At 38.4% G+C, this 24,732-nt stretch overlaps 1 protein-coding gene across 1 annotated transcript in view; it reads right to left on the reverse strand.

Moving 5' to 3' along the window:
* Nucleotides 1-3,379: 3,379 nt before the first annotated feature.
* Nucleotides 3,380-24,732, reverse strand: part of LOC113887663 (dedicator of cytokinesis protein 11-like) — an 82,058-nt gene continuing 60,705 nt past the window's right edge. Inside the window, exons 3-8 of the mRNA XM_027534832.1 lie at nucleotides 21,962-22,084; nucleotides 11,742-11,952; nucleotides 11,186-11,376; nucleotides 10,648-10,748; nucleotides 9,040-9,178; nucleotides 3,380-3,859 (exon numbers count right to left, since the gene is read on the reverse strand). Coding sequence (XP_027390633.1) covers nucleotides 3,737-3,859; nucleotides 9,040-9,178; nucleotides 10,648-10,748; nucleotides 11,186-11,376; nucleotides 11,742-11,952; nucleotides 21,962-22,084 — 888 coding nt within the window. The 3' untranslated portion in view covers nucleotides 3,380-3,736. The remainder of the gene's footprint in view (nucleotides 3,860-9,039; nucleotides 9,179-10,647; nucleotides 10,749-11,185; nucleotides 11,377-11,741; nucleotides 11,953-21,961; nucleotides 22,085-24,732) is intronic.

Genomic DNA, 24,732 nt, shown 5'->3' on the forward strand with positions numbered 1-24,732 from the left:
TTGACTTCACATTCCAGGATGTCTGGCTCTAGGTGAGTGATCACACCATCGTGATTATCTTGGTCATGAAAATCTTTTTTCTACAGTTTTTCTGTGTATTCTTGCCACCTCTTCTTAATATCTTCTGCTTCTGTTAGGTCCATACCATTTCTGTCCTTTATCGAGCCCATCTTTGCATGAAATGCTCCCTTGGTATCTCTGATTTTCTTGAAGAGATCTCTAGTCTTTCCCATTCTGTTGTTTTCCTCTATTTCTTTGCATTGCTCACTGAGGAAGGCTTTCTTATCTCTTCTTGCTATTCTTTGGAACTCTGCATTCAGATGCCTATATCTTTCCTTTTCTCCTTTGCTTTTTGCTTCTCTTCTTTTCACAGCTATTTGTAAGGCCTCCCCAGACAGCCATTTTGCTTTTTTGCATTTCTTTTCCATGGGGATGGTCTTGATCCCTGTCTCCTGTACAATGTCATGAACCTCATTCCATAGTTCATCAGGCACATCTATCAGATCTGGGCCCTTAAATCTATTTCTCACTTCCACTGTATAATCATAAGGGATTTGATTTAGGTCTTGCTGACCTATTTAGTTTGTTAATTAACCAGTGAGTCATCTCTAGTTCTACGATATGTTGGTCATGTTTCCAAGGCTGTTGCTACCACTGCTGCTGTTTCATTTTTGAAAAGATACTGTATTTATATATGCAGTCAATTCATATAAATATGGTAACAATAACAATACCATCTATGGACATGATGCCATTGGTGCACTGGTTACTCAGAAAATCTGCATGGAATTGCTTACTTTCTCTATGGGTTATCATTCTTGTGATAAGCTAACACTACTATGATGACTTTATTCACAGTTTACAAGCTGTTCAAAGACTATCAAAACAGTAGTTTCCAGGGAACCTGGAGTCAAGTTTAATTGCAAAAATAATCAGTATAGCAGAAATGTATTCTTGATGTGAATTCATCTGTAGAGGCCAAATCACTTAATGAAATCATTAAACTATATAAACAGTAATACCTAACATATGCAATGTTTCAAGGCATACTTAGTGGCTTTCTCTAGTCTAACCCACTGTGTTCTCTCTATATACATTTCTACCCTCAGTTTGGAAGCTGGTGAAAATAATCCTGTAAAATTTTGCTGTGATCTGGAGAACTCATTGGCCACAGGACACAAAATTATCTTTACCTTTTCCTTTTTTCTCCGTAGCCATCAATAAGTCATGGCCAGTCTTTCCACATAGTATCTCTTGCACTTGTCCTTTCTTCTCCATTCTTGTTCATATCTATGGGCTTATGGACTCATAATTAGATTACTGCAATAACTATCTAACTGGTTTCCATATGTCCATCTATCTCGGACTCAAAGGCATCTGGCAGAAATATAAAGGATTACATTCATAAAAATAATATTTAGTCAAGTAATCTCTCCATTCAAAAACCTTGACTGGTTTCCTCCTGTTCATTGAGTAAAGTCAAAATACTATTATCCTGGTATTCAAGGCTTTCCAATATCTAGGTCTAAATAGTCTTTCTAGATTTAGCATCCACTACTCCCTTGAACAAAACTGGTCCTTTCACCATTACCCTGAACTTTTACAAAATCTTTCTACACCTTTGTGCGTGATGGTCCTCCTGCCTAGAATAGCTTCTCATCTTTGAAAGCCTGTTTAAGGCTTTCTTTTCTCCATGAAGTCATCCCTGAACATTAACACTCACAGCAGCTTCTCATCCCTTGAATATGATATGAGTTATGGACAGCATCATTCATTTGGCAGTCCTCAGAGACAACTTATCTTATATTGTTAATTCTTGTATTATTTAATTTCATGTCTATCTTGCCTCTTCAACTAGACTGCAACTTCCTTGAGGGCAGGGGTCATTTGCTACACTTTTTAAAATGACCCACAGGGCACAGTATATACTGGGGGATAGGATAGGGACTGGTCACTGACAAAAGAGCACTCAAGTTTCCTTAAGATGCCTCATTCTCAGAAGGCAGCACTCTCTTTGGGTGACAGTTTTTTTTTTTTTTTTTTACATAAATGCGCCACATATAATTGGAGAGGCGATGGCACCCCACTCCAGTACTCTTGCCTGGAAAATCCCATGGACGGAGGAGCCTGGTAGGCTGCAGTCCATGGGGTCATGAAGAGTCGGACACGACTGAGCGGCTTCACTTTCACTTTTCACTTTCATACATTGAAGAAGGAAATGGCAACCCATTCCAGTGTTCTTGCCTGGAGAATCCCAGGGACGGGGGAGCCTGGTGGGCTGCTGTCTATGGGGTCACACAGAGTCGGACACAACTGAAGCGACTTAGCAGCAGCCACATATAATAGTTTTAAAGGTGAAACTAACTCGTCACGTGACTCCAAGATATTAAGGAATAACCGACTGCCTCTGAAATTTCTGAATCCCTTATTAAAATACAAAATTAACCTTTTATAAGTAATTTCATGTTCCCTTGAAAGCTTAAAAATGACATGTAAAGAAATATGCCCAAGCCAGGTGCATAATAATCTCTAAGATTTACTTAATCACAGAGTATTTAAAAAGCCAAAGCTCCACGCAATTCACTTATATTTTGGTGTCTGTTTTCCCTTTTTTGTCTATCAGTTCAGTTCAGTTGTTCAGTCGTGTCCGACTCTTTGCAACCCCATAGGCTAAACTACATAAGAAAAATAAATCTAGGACTTAATGTTTACATGAAAGGCAGCCAAAATTTTATGGATAGTTCAAGATAAAAATGTCCTTCACATCTTGGTTTCTCCTGAATTATTTAGTTAATCTGAGGTTTTTTCATGGTTAGAAATGTAATCCTTAGCCAGCAGCTGCTAAATATGTGGTGGTTATGTATACTGACCAAAGAAATGCTGTGATCATCAAGTTCTATCAAAATCCTTATTAACCTTGTAAACTGAAGAAAATCATCATTAAAAAATCCCTGCCCTCAGATTCTGCTGCTAAAATTTTCAAGTAACTGCAAATCTCAGAGATGTTTGTTTAGCTTTATGGACAGCCTCAGCTGATGAAGCTTAGGCAACAAAGGCTGCTTGCTAGGCAAACACAGGCCACAAAGGAATCCCTTGCCTCGTATGTAGAGAGACCACTGACTGGAATACCTAGCATCACTGGATCAAAACTTGAAGGACTGGTAAGCCTGGTATTTCTATGTATATCCTTTCTTTGTGAAATTTTCCTTTTCACATAATGCTTCTGTTTCCTTTAGCCCAGTCTAGACCACTGGAAGGCAAGGTTTCAAATTATCTCCTCAGTTGGAAGTATCCATGTTTTGTGAAAATTTTATCAATTTATTCTCCAAGGGTTAGTATGATAATGAATTTAGCTTCCTGTCAAGTTCAAAGTATTATCTCCTTCACTTCTAATTACGAAGAAGTTTTACCTTTTATTGTGTTCCATTATACAATTTTACACAGTACCATTAATATTTTAAGTAACAATTAAGCAAATCGAATTAAAGTTTTTGAACTCTACTTCTCAGTATATAGATTTACCTTAAAAAGTACAAACTAAGCACAGTGGTGCAGTTTTCCAGGCACTTTCAAGTTGCTTAAATATTTACAAATATGTAAGCACCCTGTATGAAAGCATGAAAGTTTTGGTGTCAGGAGGAAACACTCTGTATAACAAATCCTTAAATTTTTAACATTTGCACAGCTCCGAATATTACTGAGAAAGTTCAGTCTTGTTGTCCCTTGACACATGTCCTCATATTTCAGCAGTGTATCTTGGGGAACCATAACTTCGGTCACTCGACGTACCACTAATTGCACAAAATACATGTAATGTGTTGCTCATCCAGGGAGAATGCATTGGGTCTTCTTGTATTATCTAAAACGAAAGAAATGGCATGTTTATCACAAAGCAAAATAGCCATGGCCAAAAAAGGTATGTGTATACGAAATCACAGGCATATTCCAATTTATCACTGACACTTAGCTATTTAAAACAATATAAAGCAGAAAGAGCAAAGAAAAACATTACCGACTCAAATCTTCAAAGCTGTATTACAAAGGCAGCGTATCAAAAAAGCAGAAAAGATCTGGTTACTCATTAAGAAAAACCAAAGGTTGTAAATGTAAAATTCAACAGAAATTGAGAGGTAACACAGTCTTTAAAAATTTTTTTACCAGATGGTCATAACAAGAGCCTAAACAATGAACTTCTTGATATGAGTTTATAGATCATCTTCTAAGAGTGGTTCTCAAGTTCACTGGGGGGCTTTTCAAACATCCTGAAACCCATGCCCTTTCCCAGGAGACTTGGGAAATAATTTTAAGTGAAGAGAAAATAAGTCAAATTTTCAAATGTATACCATAATTATGTAAACTAATTGATGCAAAAGATTTTTCTTGGAAATGAAGAACTTTATAAATATATACATATAATCATATTAGTATATATGTTTTAAAAATTATCCATTTTGTGTGATCAAAATCAAGTGATATCTCATGCCCAGACTAGATGAAAGAACAGCATACACATCACATCTAACCTCTTTACTGTACAGTCCCAACTTAGGCTTCAAGCTTTCAATACTAGGTTCTCAAGTTAGCTTTGAAACTTTAGTATTAAGCCTGCAAATTGGCTTCTGGTGGCAGAAATGGGTCATATCATTTGTGCTGCTGCAAATCATGTCTTATATAAAATCCATAATAGAAAAATTTTCTCTTAGAAAGAACTTCATATTTTGGTATAGTGTAACAGATAACACTGAAAAGGGCCAAGGAATAGCCAGGCCATATCTTTTTGTCAAGTCATCATTTATGGAGCTAAACAGATAACTCACATTTCAGTACACAGCTATATTTTATCTTCTTTTGTATTATATTTGCCTTTGGGAAATAATATATCTCAAAGCGTCTGACTAAAAAAAAAAAAAAAAGCTCTCTTTTATATGGAAATATTGGAAATACTGATTTACAAAAATTCACTAAAAAGTCAACATTTGCCCAAACCAAGGTACACCTAAATAGGATACATCATGACAATACAGATTTCATAAATATAAACCAATAGAAAGTAAGACTTTTCTTGGTTACCTATCAATATAGAATATAGAAGAATTTAAACTACAGGAGAATATATAATATCAAGGGTCTAAAATTTGGTCTCTAGAACTGAACATAATAGCCATGGTTTATAGAAATTAAATGAGAAAGACAGGTGGAAAATATGACAGCAGATTCATAAAACCCAAATTTCAGGGTGTTAAAGAGACAAGGGACTTCCCTGGTGGTCCAGAGGATGGGACTCCACGCTCCCAGTGCAGGGGGCCTGGGTTCAGTCTCTGCTCGGGGAGCTGGATCCCACATGCCGCAGCTAAGACATGGTGCAGCCAAATAAATTAAAAAAAAAAAAGAGAGAGAGAGAGACAGAGGCAAGATGCCCAAAATGGAGTCACTTGTGCTAAACCCACATCACCTGAGAATTACTATCAACCTAACTGCAGTTTCAGTCTTTTCCAGGCAGGTAATCTGAACTAGTCAAAAAAGTACATGCATTACTTTCAAGTTTGAAATTTCCTGGTCAGCACTAGTGAGGTACTTCACTGGACAGACCCTTGCTGTGCCCCAGAGGAAGGTGACCTTGCTTGAAACAATCAGGTCTCTTTTAGAATAACTTCCTTGACCAGACTCCTTCTACCTGTAAAAGGCTTCCATTTTCTACAGCTCTTCAGAGCTCCTTTCTCTCTGACAGATGGGATGCTGCCAGACTCATGAATCACTGAATAAAGCCAAAATCTTTTAAACTGACTTGGCTGACTCTGAATAAAAAGCAGAGACATTACTTTGCCAACAAAGGTCCATCTAGTCAAAGCTATGGTTTTTCCAGTAGTCATGTATGGATGTGAGAGTTGGACCATAAAGAAGGCTGAATGCCGAAGAATGAATTCTTTCAAACTGTGGTGTTGGAGAAGACTCTTGAGAGTCCCTTGGACTGCAAGCAGATCAAACCAATCATAAGGGAAATCACCCCTGAATATTCATTGGAAAGACTGATTCTGAAGCTGAAGTTCCAATACTTTGGCCACTTGATGTGAAGAGCTGAGTAACGGGAAAATACTGATGCTGGGAAAGATTGAAGGCAGGAGGAGAAAGGGACAACAGAGGATGAGATGATTGGATGTAATCACCAAATCAATGGATGAGAGTTTGAGCAAACTCCGGGAGGTGTTGAAGGACAGGGAAGCCTGGTGTGTTGCAGTGCATGGGGTTGCAGAGTCAGACATGACCGAGTAACTGAACAACGACATCAGTTCAATTTTGATTTTTAGCAAGGAAAAAAGAACTGTATAGGATGACTGCTCTAAATATCTTGATCATCATACTAGCAGTAAATTGAATAATTTGCTTTCAATTTGAATAATTTAGAGTTCAAGGCTAGGTCATACAGTTGCATGCAAATCCTTTAACTGTAATATACCAGTGAAGTTGCTCAGTCGTGTCCAAATGTTTGCAATCCCATGGACTATAGGCTACCAGGCTCCTCTATGCATGGAATTTTCCAGGCAAGAGTACTGGAGTGCATTGCCATTTCTTTCTCCAGGGGATCTTCCTGACCCTGGGATCGATCCCAGGTCTCCCACACTGCAGGCAGATGCTTTACCATCTGAGCCACCAGGGAAGCCCCTATAACTGTAATATATATTGGCTTAAAATGCTATAATTGTTTTATATTTTTGTAAAGGAGGAGTTTTGCTGTTTTTCCCTATAGACAATGGAGAACAGAACCCCGTAAACTGGACAGTTTCTAGGAACAAATTATGTAGTCTATTTGATTAAAGTATTCCCCAGATGGCTCAGATGGTAAAGAATTCACCTACAATGCAGGAGACCCGAGTTTGATCCCTGGGTTCAGAAGATCCCCTGGAGAAGGAAATAGCAACCCACTCCATTCTTGCCTGGAGAATTCCACAGACAAAAGAGCCTGGGGAGCTACAGTCCATGGGGTCACAAAGAGTTGGACATGACTGAGTGACTAACACTTCAACATACCCCAGAACAGTGAAGGTGAAGAGAGGCATATCCCCACCGTACTCAGGGGCTGAACCTGAGATACAGACAATAAAGGAAGTGGAATGATTCCCTGCCTGCCTAGTCCTGATCACCAGCCTGCTTTAGGAAGGAGACAAAAAAGGACCTCGGAAAACTGAGCAGCAAAGGTATGCCTTGGGATGGTTTACACTCACTCCTAAGTGGGCTAACAGAAGTCAAGATGACAGAAAGAGGAAACAGATCACTGAGTCCAGACTCCTCAGGCCGGCGAGATTCCCTGCCATGAGAATAGGAGAGCAGGAGACTGGGATGACTCATCTCACTGCAAGATGGATGATGAAAGTCTAGCTGCCTGGCTTCTCCATACTGAGAAGATGACCATGGTTAGAAAATTGGACTCCTGGTCACGCAGTGCAACTCTGGACTAATTATAACAAATTTCCCAAAGTCCTTTCTAAGAGAAAGCATACAAGATACCATAAGAGATAGCTAGCTCTTCTAGCTAGAGGAGAGACAGTCAAGTAGCTCCTATAGCAGAGATAGTCAACTAGCTCCTGTTTTCCTTGAAATCTCTCTTCTGCCCCTCCCCACCATTACACTGCAGTGCTTTGGCACTAACCATGGTCAGTCTATTTGTAAGGACACCCTCCATGTGATGGTCTCACCCAGGGGAGTGTCTTCAGGCAAGCAGTGAAATGCTCATACCAGGACAGAGGAGGTTCTCCTTTCTGGAACCAGCAATAAGAATGTGTTCTCTAAAGGGCTGTAGTTATCCTTGTTTCTTTTAAGGGGTCTGAATTTCATAAAAAATTGAGAGTCTGAAGAGTTTCTGAAGCAAATATTGATCTTATTGGCTGTTTTCCTTCTTAAGGAAAGCAAAGAGACATTATGTAAGCTCAATAGGGCTCAGGCACTGAGAACCAGACCATCAGGCCATGACTTTTACATCTGTGGTGAAGACGTTAAAATAGTTCAGTGACAATCCATGTATAGAGTGGTTGCAAACACAGATTTCAGGAGCCTAATATAGGAATGACGTTTACAAGGACAATTCAGGAGTACTCTGGTTTTAAGGCAAGTAGATGTATAAAAGTCTTAACTGCTTAATTATGACAGAATTTGGCTGTCAGTGGTGAGCAGATCTTTGCCTCTATATGTTTCAGATTGTGTTTTACTAAGTTAGCTATAATTGACATTAACAGGCAAATATTACAATGCTAGGTATTATAAAAAGAGTTTTGCAGGCTATATGGGTATTAAGACAATTCTTGAATTTTGGAACTCACTCAGGATCTCACCTAAACGATAGTACAGTTGTCACTCGGTATCCTCAGAGGATTAGTTCCAGGACCACTGCCCCCCTTCTCCCATGGTTATTAAACTGAGGATGCTCAAGTCCCTTATATAAAATCACACAGTATTTTCATATAACTCATGCATATCCTCCCCTGTACTTTAAAATCATCTCCAGATTATTTATAATAGTTAATACAATGTAAATGCTATGTAAATAGCTGCCTACATACAGGAAACTAAAGTTTTGCTTTTTTGGAACTTTCTGGAAATTTTTCTTCAAATATTTTTGATCTGAAGTTGGTTGAATCCAAGGATGTGGAAGCTGCGAATATGGAAGGACAACTGTATGCAGTTTTCTACATCTAAGACAGGGGTATTCATTTAGGGATCTGGCACTTCTCTAGGATCCTTCTTGAGAGACCTTAGCCATGCTCACAGTAGATTAATTCACACTTGCCCAACTATTCACTTCTAATGGCACTGTGGCACAAAGAACAAAATAGTTTAACATCTGAAACACCTGCTAAAGCAATTGTCAGTGATTGTTTCAAATCTGATTTGCATTATATCATTTATATGGGTAAAGAATATAAGAACAGATTTTAAAATAAGAGACTAAGTAATTTCAAGGTAATACTATTTCAAACTAATAGGTTTGCTAAGTAACACTTTAGGGACCCAGATCATGTTTTCCTTTTCAATCACCCTAATACTTGCCTGTTCATGAATAATGTCAGACAATTCTTTCACCATGTCTCTGAAATTTGACTTGAGCCCTTCATGGTATTCAATCTGATCCTCTTTAATTAACCGTTCATTTAGTTCCAGTGCAATGCTGCATGCTTGGATGAACTTCCTATAGATGAAGATCAAAGATAAAGTTTTTGTTACTTATTACTCAAAAGTCTCTCTGACAATTTAATATTTACTTTAACCACAGCTTGCCTAGAAGGAAGATTAGAACCCCATATTTTCTCACTGTGTTTTTGCTAATGCCATCTCCTAAGTCTGAAATATCTTTCCTTTTCTATCTTTGTCTTCTGGTTTCTTATCTCCTTCCAAACCTGGCTTGAAATATATACCCTCTGGGAAGCCTGCCTGCTCAATCACTTGATATGATCTCAGCTATGCTTGCACTTGCATTAATTAACATCTATAGACAATGTCAGTTATTGAAAAATAATTTATTTGGGGCTATGTACCCAGTACACTGCTGGGTGCTTATAGGCATGAAGTATCTGCCCTGGGCTGGTAAGAGTGGCGACAGAGAGATTATAATGTATCATAAAAACTTTTTTTATCATTATTTCATATGTTTATGTTTCATGTCCATAATTAGAACGCAAATCTTAGGGGACAAAGTACCTCACTGACCATTTGTGCTGTATCCCTGTCATAGCAAAGAGCAGAATCTTTTTGTACATGCCAGGCATTAATAAACATTGAATGAATGAGTACTAAGTAAGTAAGGAAGTGTTAGATGCTCAGTCATGCCTGACTCTTTGCGACCCTGTGGACTACAGCCCACCAGGCTCCTCTGTCCATGAGATTTTGCAGGCAAGGATACTGGAGTGGGTTGCCATTTCCTTCTCCAGGGGGTCTTCCCAACCCAGGGATCAAACCCAGGTCTCCTGCACTGCAGGCAGATTCTTTACCGACTGAGCTACAAGGGAATGAGTAGTGGTTACTCTGTAACCTGAAACAGCTGATAATACAGAGATAGGAAAAGTAAATGAAATAAGGCAGGAGCAAATGAGTGGAAATTATCTTTCTACTCAGTCTGTTTAAATCATCTTTCTCTCTTATTCTGAATCTAAGTTCTTTTATATAAGAAACAGATTTTTCTACTGTGCAACCATTCAGACATGCATTGGCTTAGAGGGATGCTCAGTCCAGAAAAGATTATCGTATGCCCTAGAATAGCAGAATCCAAGTGGAACTAAGGATACAGGATAGAAGCAAACCTATCCAACCTTTCCTAGCCTAAATGGTCTGGAAAAGCTGTGACATGAGCTCAATCAGGCAAAGGAGGAAATCACATAATGAATGTGGGCTTGTGTTTGTGTCACAATATCCACAGCAATGAAGTCGTTGTCATATTTAACGCCTTGGGTCACTAGGATACTGTTACAGTTCTGCAGCAAGAAAGAGATCACACATTTCCTGACTACCTAAAATACCACTAGAAGGTAACTTAAACGTTATAAAAGGGAACAGATAATTTTTTTAGAAGGACATTATTTGGTGAATATTTTGATTTCACTTAAGAAGACAATGGAGTAAAAGAAAACTAGAGGTCTGATCTGAAAACTGCAAAGCACTTACCTAAACATGTCTTTCAACTCATTTACTTTTTTGGCTGGATACTTGCTAGCTTGACTGTCATTTAAGAAAGCCCTTGCATATGCTAACGGACCTGCATTTACCTAAATTACAAAAGGAGAAAAATGAGGGTTGTTAGGATGTAATCAAAAAGTAATTTTTTCATTTCTCTTTTTAAAAAGAATACAATATACAAAAATCCATACCTGAGAAACATATTTACTATTCTTACTATAAATTTATTTGAAAAAGATTAAAGCAAATCATCTGCCAAAATTATACTCTAACAAGTTACTTAACAATTTCTGCTATCTAAATATAGGGCTTAGCTATAGTCAGAGGGATTTATGTTAAAGCTATCTGACATAACAAAAAATTTACAGAAACTGAACATAATGTCTTTATTAAATTAATAAATAATGTAGAGATTTTTGCACCCAGTCAGAGTATAAGACAATTATAATTAGTGTTTGTTCTGTGCCCTTATGAAAGCAAGAGGAACAACAAGAAACATTTAATACATGGTTAGCAACCAACATACCTGCACTGAAACACAGCCCTGCAATTTAAGTTGGAGCTGAATCATGTCCACATCAGCAGAGGAGCAAAGCTTTTGCAGCTCTGCAGTTTTATCTTTTATTTCATCAGTGGCAACATCAATTGGCTTTAAATGAATCTGCTGCTCATAGTTTATAGCAATCCTCTTCTTCACATATGGAAACGAGTTTGAAGCTATTACAGATTAAGATTGACAGATGAGTTTTTAAGACAGCACATCAAATAGCCAAACTAAAACAAAAATCTATTGTGCTTAATTCTCCCCATATTTAATCTGGAAAAATCCCTTAGAGACCAAATATTGCCTTATTACTTCAGGACTGAAGGAGAAATTCTCTCTGAGACGACTCAGACTAATCATGAATTACATATGGGAAAGGAATGGTTTATAACATAGCCATGTTTGTGTAAGTGAGTGACTGAACAGAAGGACAATAAATGATTAAAATTTTAGTTACATTTTCCTGCTGACCAGCTGCTACTTGTATGTATCAAAAAAGATCATGTCAAACAAAGAAGTTACGCCAAGTCCTACTTACTAGTCAAGATTGTACGGCGTTTGCACTGTTCCTCTATACAGCCTTGCTTTTTGCCTGACAATGTATAAGGAGCCTCAAAAACAAATCTGTTGATATTATGGTTTCTTTCAAACTCAGTTTTTCTTTCTGTGAGTTCTTTATCATCAAAGTAGGGCTTCACATAAGTGACTTGGATATGAGCATATTTGGGATCAAGCTCTTTGACATTTACCTGGAAAGTAAGAAAGTTTTGTGTTTTATTAAACAGGAGGGAAAATGGGGTACAGGTAAGCTACTAACGCCTCTGAGATCAACTGTGGAACAGTGTCATTGAATACACTGCGAGATGAATATACACTTGGAAGAGGTCTTTGCTCTTTCTTCAAGGATTGTTTCCTTCTGATTATTAAGAAGTTACAGAAGCTATTTGGAGATTACAGAAATGTAGACAGAAAAAACTGCAATGCTACCACTCAGCAATGACCATCATTCACATTCTCATATATTTCCTTGTAATCTTTTTTTCTATGCATATATATTTATTTACAAACTGGAGATCATGCTGAGCATTGCTTTATCATTTGCTTTTTTGAAATGTTTATTTAGTTTTATTTGCTTTTATGTTACATTCAACTTCTTTTTTAATTTTTATTTTTTAATATAAATTTATTTATTTTAATTGGAGGCTAATTACTTTACAATATTGTATTGGTTTTGCCACACGTTGACTTGAATCCAGCACGGGTGTACATGTGCTCCCCATGTATTAAAATGGCTAACTGCACATCTGAGTTCCACCTCAAAAAATACCTATTACAGAGAGGATTCTCAGAAGATGGCAGAGCACCAGACGTCTATCTTCTTATAGAGACAATACTTACACCGTCATTACCTATCTGATGGAACAATTTTGGAACTCTGGAGTCTGTTGAAGACTTGCAACTTCCAGGGGAAGACTTGGACAGAAAATTGCCTTAAATTTGATTTTGTTCAATTTTAACCCTGGGCACAATGGCAGCCACCCATACCTCATCCCTCAAGTACTACGGCAGATAGCTGTGTGCATATTCCTAGAGCAGCTTGTAGGAGCCAGAATGAACAATGACCCTGTCTTCCAAATATTGTGAATCTGTGCTATGACTGCTGATTGCTGCTTCTGGTCACAGGGGGACAGTCAAAGAGGCTGTGGCCATTTTTATACCACCTCTTCCCTTTGTTGCAATGCCCTCCCCCTCTGCCTAAAGTGACTTTCAGGGTATTTAACAGACCAGCACCTTTCCTCTCTCTTTCATTTTCCTCTCCATCCCCTCTTAGGAGCCAGACATCCAATACTAGACTGTTCAAAGGTAACTGCATAAATGAGGGTGACTAGAAAGTCACTGCGCATGCTCAGGGGAAGGCACAGGCTCAGAAAAGACTTGAGAAGATCCCAAATTTACACCTCAGGTGGATTCTTGGGACAGACACAGCTTACAACAATTAAAAACAACAACAAAACACAGGAAACTCTGCGACAGGGAGAGAATCTGATTTTCAGAGGGATCACAATATTAAATACAAATGTCCAGTTTTCAACACCAAAAAAAATTGCAAGGCATACAAAGAAATAGGACAGTATGGCCCACTCAAAAAAGAAAAATAAACCAATAGACATTATCACTGAAAAAAAAGTGATAGCAGATCTCCTAGAAAAAGACATTAAAACAGCAGTATTCATGATCAAAGAACTGTGGAAAAAGTCAAGAAAACTATTTATCAACAAATGTCAATATCAATGAATAGCTAGAAAATCTAAAAGGAAATCAAAAAACCTTTTTTTCAGAGGTGAACAATACAATAACTGAAATGAAAAGTCACCAGAGGGAATTAAAGGTAAACTGCAGCAGGTGTAAGAAATAGTGAGCCTACTTGAAGATAAGATCAATGATCCATCAGAGGAACACAAAGGAAAAAAATTAAAGACGAACAGAGGCTACGGAACCTGTGGAACATTATCCAGCAGGTGAAAATACACACCACAGGAGTACTTGAAGCAGAAAAGTGAGAGAAAGGGGCAGGGAGACTATCTGAAGAAATAATGGGTCAACTCTCAAATCTGATGAAAGACACAAAGCTCAACAAACTCCAAGCAGGGTAACTCTAAGAGACCCACGGTGAGACACATTAAAATCAAATGTCAAAAGCCAAAGCCAAAGAGAGAATTTTGCAACAATCAAGAGACAAATGGCACGTCACATACAAGGAATCCTGAATAAGATGGTCAGATTTCCCATCAGAAACTTAGGAGGCCAGAAGGCAGTGGGCTGCTATATTCAAAGTGCTAAAAAAAAAAAAAAATCTATTAATCAAGAATCCTATATCTGACAAAGCTAGTGGAGGTGATGGAATTCCAGTTGAGCTATTTCAAATCCTGAAAGATGATGCTGTGAAAGTGCTGCACTCAATATGCCAGCACATTTGGAAAACTCAGCAGTGGCCACGGGACTGGAAAAGGTCAATTTTCGTTCCTATCCCAAAGAAAGGCAGTGCCAAAGAATGCTCAAACTACAGCACAATTGCACTCATCTCACACGCTACTAAAGTAATGCTTAAAATTCCCCATGCCAGGCTTCAGCAATACGGGAACCGTGAACTTCCAGATGTTGAAGCTGGTTTTAGAAAAGGCAGAGGAACCAGAGATCAAACTGCTGCCAACATTTGCTGGATCATCGAAAAAGCAAGAGAGTTCCAGAAAAACATCTCTTTCTGCTTTATTGACTGTGCGAAAGCGTTTGACTGTGTGGATCACAATAAACTGTGGAAAATTCTTAAAGAGATGGGAATACCAGAGCACCTGACCTACCTCCTGAGAAATCTGTATGCAGGTCAGGAAGCAACAGTTAGAACTGGACATGGAATAACAGACTGGTTCCAAATAGGAAAAGGAGTACATCAAGGCTGTATATTGTCACCCTGCTTATTTAACTTATATGCAGAGTACATCATGAGAAACGCTGGGCTGGAGGAAGTACAAGCTGGAATCAAGACTGGCAGGAGAAATATCAATAACCTCAGATAGGCAGATGACACCACCCTTATGGCAGGAAGTGAACTAAAGAGCCTCTTGATGAAAGTGAAAGAGGAGAGTGAAAAAGTTGGTTTAAAGCTCAACATTCAGAAAACGAAGATCATGGCATTTGGTCCCATCACTTCCTGGCAAATAGATGGGGAAACAGTGGAAACAGTGGCTGACTTTATTTTTCTGGGGCTCCAAAATCACTGCAGATGGTGACTGCAGCCATGAAATTAAAAGACTCTTACTCCTTAGAACGAAAGTTATGACCAACCTAGACATCATATTAAAAAGCAGAGACATTGCCAACAAAGGTCCGTCCAGTCAATGCTATGGTTTTTCCACTAGTTTTGTATGGATGTGACAGTTGGACTATAAAGAGAGCTGAGCGCCGAAGAATTGATGCTTTTGAACTGTGGTGTTGGAGAAGACTCTCGAGAGTCCCTTGGACTGCAAGGAGATCCAACCAGTCCAACCTAAAGGAGACCAGTCCTGGGTGTTCATTGGAAGGACTGATGCTAAAGCTGAAACTCCAATACTTTGGCCACGTCATGCAAAGAGCTGACTCATTGGAAAAGACCCTGATGCTGGGAAGATTGAGGGCAGGAGGAGAAGGGGACGACAGAGGATGAGATGGTTGGATGGCATAACCAACTCGATGGACATGGGTTTGGGTGAACTCCGGGAGTTGGTGATGGACAGGGAGGCCTGGCGTGCTGCGGTTCATGGTGTCACAAAAGAGTCGGACACGACTGAGAGGCTGAACTGAACAGAACTGATATCTGGCAAAACTGTCCTCAAAAGTGAGGAAAAATTAAGGCACTCCCAGATAAAGAAAAGCTGAAGGAGCTTGTCACCACTAGACCTGCCCCATGTGAAATGCCACAGGGAGTCCTGCTGGTCACAATGAAAGAACATCAGACAGGAATTCAAACCTGTATGAAGGTCTCAGTAAAGATAAATACATGGGTAATTATAAAATCTAGTATTAACATAACAATAGTAACAATTCGTTTTTATTTCTCCATGATGTAAAAGATTAATACATTATAAAATTATTACTATAGGGGACTTTCCTGGTGGTGCAGTGGTTAAGGATCCTTCATCCAGTGCAGGGGAGAATACACTGCATTAACAGAATGAAGGAAAAAACACACACACACACACAATCATCTAAATCAATACAGAAAACACATTCGATTATAAAATTCAATACCCTTTCATAATGAAAACACTCAACAAATTAGGAATAGAAAGAAATGACTACAATCCTATCAAGGGCCACTGTGAAAAACCCACAGCAAACACCATATTCAATGCTGTGACAAGAGATAGAAACTTTCTTAGTAGCTTTTAAAACTTTTCCAAAAAGCCTATATTCAAAACTTCTTTATTTTTTTTCCCATTAAATATCTAGATTTCTCCAGAGAAACTTAGGAAATAGTTGAAGCTAATTATCTAAATAACACAAAGCATAGAAGAAAAATAAAAAGAGATCAAGACGGATTTTAACGTTATAAAAATGAACTAAGCATATGGTAAAACATTCAAAAAGTACACTTGAAAAGTAAAAAATGGTTTTTTTCTCCATAAGACTCTAGACTCTCTCCTTTGAGATACCATGGTTAACACTTGTATCATTCCATCTATGGCCGATTCATATTGATGTATGGCAAAAACCATCACAATACTGTAATTATCCTCCAATTAAAATAAATAAATTTATATAAAAAGAATATATTTTGATTGGATTACATCCAAACTTATAAATATTTTAAGTAGTTTAGTTAGATCCTTTATGAAGGCAGTACCACGTCCTTAACCGTATGGACATTAGATTGTTTTGAGTTTTGTGCTATATAAACTTAAGAGCAATAAACATCTTAAACATACATCTTTATGTGTGTACATCTACAAGATAAAATCTTAAATGTGAAATTATTGGGTCCAGGAAACGTACATTTAAAATACTGGAAAATATTGCCCACTGTTCTTTAAACTGTTTGTGCCCTTAGGCAGATTTTATTCTTTGGCAAGTAAAAGAGTGTTTAAAATTCTTAATTCCACACATTAAGAAAGAAGAAGGATTTTGAAAGTAGCAACTGCTTCTTTTATCTGTTGCCTATGAAGAGTGACTAAAATATTGTGTTTACAAAGAGGGTCAGGAGTCCAGCTGCCTGATGGTGGTTTGTCATTAGTGCCTGTTGGCCAGGTTTTCAGAGGCAGCATAACGTAGAAAACTGCATGTTTTTCTGCAAGCCTGGCTTTCTAATAACTTTCCATTTATAGTATCAGAAGTGTGCTAGCAAGCCTAAAACTTGCTGGCTACAAAAGAGAAAACTTCTGTGGTCTTAAGAAGACTGAAACTGATAAGAAGCAGAGAGGTTTTGCCAAATGTTAATGAATTTTGGACCTGCAAGCATACCTGTTTTTAAATGTCTAAGGCATATGTTCAAGATAAAATCATTTCCATAAGATACAGCTAAATTTACAAAGTGAAGAGATCATTTTCATGGGGGAAAATGAAGTGTCTTTACCATTGCCAAGGGCCTTTCACTCTGGCAATGCTGCCTGTTAGCTATCAAGTGTTTTGCAGAGCACCATGCACATCACAGTCACTCGGTACGTATTTCTGGGGCCTGCAGATCTTACACTGTGTTAAAGGGCTTTCCTACGGTAAAAATCAGCTCTCATCCTGAACATGCCCATGGTGACTAAGGACAATCAGTCATTCCCATTGTGCTCTTCTGCAATTCTGTCTATAAGGAACTATGCATTTCTAAGAAACAGCCTCTCTTGCTGGAACCTTTCTCATCCTTGCCTTGGCAGGGTCTAGTGGGATGGATCATCTTTAGATCAAGGCATCTCTCCTAAACCTACATCACTGCAAATATAGCTACTGAACTAAGGCTATCTTAAGAGTGAAATGTGTGTCATAAGATGATTTTTTTTTTAAATCTCATTTATTTTTATTTTTGGCTCCACTTGATCTTCTTTGCTGTGGCTTGCGGAGTTTCTCAGGTTGCAATGAGCAGTGAGTACTGTCTAGTTGTGGTGTGTGGGGTTTAGAGCGCCAGTGCAGTGGCTGTGGTGCACAGGTTTAGTTTCCCCACAGCACGTGGAATCCTCCTGGACCAGGGATCGCACCTGTGTCTCCTGCGTTGGCAGGCAGACTTTTACCCACTGGACCACTAGGGATGTCCCACCTAAGATGATTTATTCATACAGTATGAAATTGACAATCACGAGGCACAACAGCAGTAACAATAATGGCTGACATTGGTTGAGCATGCTAGCTTCTATGCTGTTATTGAAGGCGTTTTTATGCAACAAGAACTCAATCACTTTGCATACCTTAACTAATTTAATCCCAACAACAACTCTATGAGGAAGGCACTACTATTAAGTTCATTTTACTAACGAGAACGATGAGGCACAGAGAGGTAAAGTAAATTCCCCATGGTTACACAGCTAGCAAGTGGCAGAGAATGGAGATCTGAATCCTTCTCTCTGATTCCAAAGCCCCTGTCCTTTCTTTCGGGATCTGGAAAGACTCTATTTCCCATGCCTCTCCTCTACCAGCTAAAAAAGGAAAAAGTCAGAAGCAATGTGCCACATTTGGAACTAATAAATAATGATTTCAAAATGCAGGGCATGTTACCTTGTCTGAATCCTGAATTATTTTGACATTCTCTGTACCAAATTTTTCACCATAAAGTTTAGCTTTGGCTCTTTATAGATGTACTCCTTTCCATCCTCTTCTTCAAGAAAAAAGACTATTATAAAGTTAAACACACAATACTTTATAAGCATTATGAGCAAATGCAGCATTTAGAGAACATCTACTAAGTAATCAGTAATGATGTAGTTGAAATAGATTTTAAATAATAGTTCTAAAAGGCACATGTATATATTGTAGCTGAAATAAATGAGAACGTTCAAACTCACAGTCATATGAGCACATCATTGGCCTGAATGTTTTTACACTAGATGTTTTATCACTTGCATACTTATCACTTGCATACTTACCTGACTTTTATTTGAAAACTTTCAGTACTGCGTATTAAATTAACATTTAAGAAGCCTGACTGAAAATGAAACTGAAGGAAACTTCAAATCTTATATGCTGTCCTCTGACCTAGTGGATTTAGATCTGGAGACCAAAGTGAACATTACACTGAGAAAGTGTCACACCTGCTCTTGTGACAGGTGCTTTATCTAGACAGAATCCTAGGGCCAGTAACTGCTGCTATGGTACTCTAATAACTCAAAGGTGAATGTTTAAAAAGGAAAACAACTTGATGAACTAAAGAATACTTACTTGGCCATAAAAGGCAACTCTGAAGAAAGTGCCTAAAAGTCTTTTCTTTGTGTGCATAACCTCCAAAATTTTTGGGTAAGCTCCATGAAGAGTTCTGTAAACTTGAGTAAGGTCTCAAAATATGAGAATCAGCAAATTAGCTTTATCTTTTGGTTAGTTATGAAATGTCTACAATAAATGCATAAGGGGAAAAAAGCAACACCATTTCCTGTTCAAAATGGTTTTGGTGGGGTCATTTGCATTCCCTTCTCCCATGGTCACAGAAAAAGTGCCTTAACAACTTTAGGTGAGAGGGTAGACCTTTAAATGGTCAAATAACACTGTAACTGTATATACCGTGCTTCATGTCATTCATATCTCAATGGTAGTATATACATTAAAAGTACTGTGTTATTGACTACTTTTTTCCTTATGTCTGAATTATTATAACTGAAAAAGAAGCAAAATGCTTTGCTTGAGCCCTAAGGTGGAAAGATGGGAATAAACGATCATGCAAACACTTTAGGAGAGGAAAGTAAAATGAAGACACAAAAATAACAGTATAAGCCAGAGAGAGGAATGCTTTTATAACAAGTTCACAGACACAAAGAATATATTCTTCTACACACTCAGAAAAGGGAACATACTATGCAAAGAACATTATCTAGAATGTGAAAAGACACCATACAGAACAGGAGAAAATATTTGCAAGTCACATATCTGATGTTTTCTTATCCAAAACATATAAGGAACTCTCATAGTTCAACAACAAAATGAAAAACCACCCAATTTAAAAGTGAGCAAAGGACTTGGATAGACATCTCTCCAGAGACTATATAAAAACGGCCAACAAAGACATGAAAAGCTGTTCAAAATCGTTAGTCATTGAGGAAACAGAAAGCAAAACCACAATGTGACACCATTTCACATTCACTAGGATGGCACATTCACTAGGTTCTAATAAGAACCCCAGAACACAAGTGCCAACCAGATGTGCTGGTGGGAAGGTAAAAGGGACAACAATTTGGTGGTTCCTCAGAAGTTAATAGAATTACGCTGCGACTCAGCAATTCCCCTCTTAGGTGTCTATCCAAGATAAACAAAAACACGCCCACACAGAAACTTACTCATATCTGTTTACAACAGCACTCTTTATAATAGCCAAAATCTGGAAACAACCCAAACATACAAACAAATTTTGGCGTAGCCATACCATGGAATATCATTCAGCCATGAAAAAGGAATGAAGTTCTGATATAGGTTACGACTTGAATGAACCTCTAAATATTATGCTAAGTAAAAGAAGCCAGACACAAAAGGTCACATCTTATATTCATCTTTTTTATGACACATCCAGAACAGGCAAATCCACAGACAGAAAGCAGATTAGTGGTCACCAGTGGGGTGAGGGAGGGGGTGAAGAGTGATTCCTTGAAGGAGATGGAGCTTTTCCTGGGATGAGAAAAACGTTTTGAACATAGAGGTGGTGGGAGCATAATATTAAGAATGCGCTAAATGCCACTAAACTGCAAACTAGAAAACGGTTCACTGTATGGTTGTGAATTTCATTTCAATGCTAAAAGGGGAGCCGGGAAGCAGATGTTCTTTCTTTCACATTCTTTCCATACTATTTTCTGCAGTTGAAATCAATTGAGGGAAGTTTTCCTTCCTTAATGGCTACTGTGGCTGACACTTTTCAGCCCATCCCATAAAGAACACTGAAAAGTTACTTCATCCCATGCAGGATGCTTCAGAATCTATTCAGACCCTTGACTCTTTACAAGGAAATAGGAGTAGTTCCCCAATAGAACATATTGCTTCCTTTAATGTGTAGGGAAGATATATTTTTCTTTTTTCCCTATTAGTCCATTGAGTAGCAATATGTTCTCTGGGTTTCTAATAACCTGGTCTACAACTTAAGAGTAAGAGAGTAGGTACTTTGGCACTTTTATGAAGGTTCTTAGGATGCAATGCTTTGACAGAAAGAGCAATGCCGATTCTTGTCTTGTCTCATAGGCTAACCTTTGTCATCCATATAACATAGATTTAATTACTTAACTCTCACTTTTTAATATAATCACTTGAGCTGCACTATGATTTTTTAGGCATGTCCCCGTATACAGCAAAAGCAGGGCAAAGAGTAGGAAGACCCAGAACCCAGGAAGAAAGAGTGAGTTTGATAAGAGCCAATTTGGAGAGGAGATTAGAACACTACACAGATGACATTAAATGTATGTTTTCACTCTGGGACACTTCAACAATGAAAGGCTACTTGTTATATATGTTTAAGGATAGACTGCTTTGCTTTTAAAAATGGCTTGAGTCCTAAGCACCCCTTTCCAGCATAGCAGGGACAGAAAATTATGCTATGGACTCAGATTCTTGAATATAAAAAGTCCTGTTGAGTGCTGGTGGCAATAGCTATACTATGATTATTTTACTAATTCTCCTTGATCAAAGATTTATGTGGCAGACAAAACTGGAAAAGCTCCTCATAAAAGGGTAATTCCTAGTAACTTATTATCCCCCAACTATCATCTGTTAGCAACTTTAGCCTCACCATCAAATTGAAAAGAAGTGATTCACACCTATATCTCTCCCCTGACCACATGGAAATCGAGTAACTGTTTTTTGTGTGTGTGAGGGACAACATGGATTGTTCTCTGCTATGAGTGGAGAGGGAAGACTGATAGATAAAACTGCTGTGAGAAAAACTGGCATAATGTTAATTTTAATTTATATTTTAAACATTGCATCCTTCATTTCATTTGTAAAAATGAATATAAGGTAGGAATGGAATTTTAGGACTTTTCAGAATTTTTTAAGGATAGTAATTTAAGAACAAAATAAAATATATACGTGAATGATGCAAATGTTTCAGTTACTTACTTCAGACTCTTGACATTTCTCATGAATTGGAATGATCAACTTGGAAATTTCAGAAATTACTTCATAACGCTCTGCTTTCCATAAGCCATCCACACATTGTTCTAGCAATTCCAGCAAAACTTCCTGCATTGAGAAAAAATGCAATCAATAATTAGAGATATGTGAGCTCTGCACAAATATCGTTTCAACTATTTCAAATGAATAAGAAACAGAACGTACTAAATTTAAGGAAATGCACAGGAGTACAGTTGTGTAACTATATATTCTAAATGACATGCTTGAAACACTTGAAATTGAAACCACATTCTTAAAAGTATGAAATTAATATTGACAATAGAAAACTACTATTTACTTTGTTTCAGTTCAGTTCAGTCACTCAGTCATGTCCAACTTTTTGCGACCCCATGAATCACAGCACGCTAGGCCTCCCTGTCCATCACCAACTCCTGGAGTTCACTCAGACTCACGTCCATCGAGTCGGTGATGCCATCCAGCCATCTCATCCTCTGTCGTCCCCTTCTCCTCCTGCCCCCAATCCCTCCCAGCATCAGAGTCTTTTCCAATGAGTCAACTCTTTGCATGTGGTGGCCGAAGTATTGGAGTTTCAGCTTTAGTATCATTCCTTCCAAAGAAATCCCAGGGCTGATCTCCTAAAGGAATGGACTGGTTGGACCTCCTTGCAGTCCAAGGGACTCTTAAGAGTCTTCTCCAACACCACAGTTGAAAAGCATCAGTAGTTCGGTGCTCAGCTTTCTTCGCAGTCCAACGCTCACATCCATACATGACCACAGGAAAAACCATAGCCTTGACTAGACGAACCTTTGTTGGCAAAGTAATGTCTCTGCTTTTCAATATGCTATCTAGGTCGGTCATAACTTTCCTTCCAAGGAGTAACCGTCTTTTAATTTCATGGCTGCAGTCACCATCTGCAGTGATTTTGGAGCCCAGAAAAATAAAGTCTGACACTGTTTCCACTGTTTCCCCAGCTATTTCCCATGAAGTGACAGGACCAGATGCCATGATCTTCGTTTTCTGAATGTTGAGCTTTAAGCCAACTTTTTCACTCTCCTCTTTCACTTTCATTAAGAGGCTTTTGAGTTCCTCTTCACTTTCTGCCATAAGGGTGGTGCATCTGCATATTTGAGGTTACTGATATTTCTCCCACCAATCCTGATTCCAGCTTGTGCTTCTTCCAGCCCAGGGTTTCTCATGATCTACTCTGCGTATAAGTTAAATAAGCAGGGTGACAATATACAGCCTTGACGTACTCCTTCTCCTATTTGGAACCAGCCTGTTCTTCCATGTCCAGTTCTAACTGTTGCTTCCTGACCTGCAAACAGATTTCTCAAGAGGCAGGTCAGCTGGTCTGGTATTCCCATCTCTTTCAGAATTTTCCACAGTTTACTGTGATCCACACAGTCAAAGGCTTTGGCATAGTCAATAAAGCAGAAATAGACGTTTTTCTGGAACTCCCTTTCTTTTTCCATGATCCAGTAGGTGTTGCCAATTTGATCACTGGCTCCTCTGCCTTTGCTAAAATCAGCTTGAACATCTGGAAGTTCACGCTTCATGTATTGTTGAAGCCTGGCTTTGAGAATTTTGAGCATTACTTTACTAGCGTGTGAGATGAGTGCAATTGTGTGGTAGTTTGAGCATTCTTTGGCATTGCCTTTGGGATTGGAATGAAAACTGACCTTTTCAAGTCCCATGGCCACTGCTGAGTTTTCCAAATTTGCTGGCATACTGAGTGCAGCACTTTCACAGCATCATCTTTCAGGATTTGAAATAGCTCAACTGGAATTCCATCACCTCCACTAGCTCTGTTCGTAGTGATGCTTTCTAGGGCCCACTTGACTTCACATTCCAGGACATCTGGCTGTAGGTGAGTGATCACACCATGGTGATTATCTTGGTCATGAAGATCTTTTTAGTACAGCTCTTCTGTGTATTCTTGCCACCTCTTCTTAATATCGTCTGCTTCTATTAGGTCCATACCATTTCTGTCCTTTATAGAGCCCATCTTTGAATGAAATGTCCCCTTGATATCTCTAATTTTCTTGAAGAGATCTCTAGTCTTTCCCAATCTGTTGTTTTCCTCTATTTCTTTGCATTGATTGCTGAGGAAGGCTTTCTTATCTCTTCTTGTTATTCTTTGGAACTCTGCATTCAGATGCTTATATCTTTCCTTTTCTCCTTTGCTTTTCACTTCTCTTCTTTTCATAGCTATTTGTAAGGCCTCCCCAGACAGCCATTTTGCTTTTTTGCATTTCTTTTCCATGGAGACAGTCTTGATCCCTGTCTCCTGTACAATGTCAAGAACCTCCATCCATAGTTCATCAGGCACTCTATCTATCAGATCTAGTCCCTTAAATCTATTTCTCACTTCCAGTGTATAATCATAAGGGATTTGATTTAGGTCATACCTGAATGGTCTAGTGGTTTTCCCTACTTTCTTCAATTTAGGTCTGAATTTGGCAATAAGGAGTTCATGATCTGAGCCACAGTCAGCTCCCGGTCTTGTTTTTGCTGACTGTATAGAGCTTCTCCATCTTTGGCTGCAGAGAATATAATCAATATGATTTCGGTGTTGACCATCTGGTGATGTCCATGTGTAGAGTCTTCTCTTGTGTTGTTGGAATAGGGTGTTTGCTATGACCAGTGTGTTCTCTTGGCAAAATTCTTTTAGCCTTTGCCCTGCTTCATTCTGTATTCCAAGGCCAAATTTGCCTGTTACCTCAGGTGTTTCGTGACTTCCTATTTTTGCATTCCAG

The sequence above is a fragment of the Bos indicus x Bos taurus genome, chromosome X (genome assembly GCF_003369695.1).
Source record: "Bos indicus x Bos taurus breed Angus x Brahman F1 hybrid chromosome X, Bos_hybrid_MaternalHap_v2.0, whole genome shotgun sequence".
Taxonomy (NCBI): domain Eukaryota; kingdom Metazoa; phylum Chordata; class Mammalia; order Artiodactyla; family Bovidae; genus Bos; species Bos indicus x Bos taurus.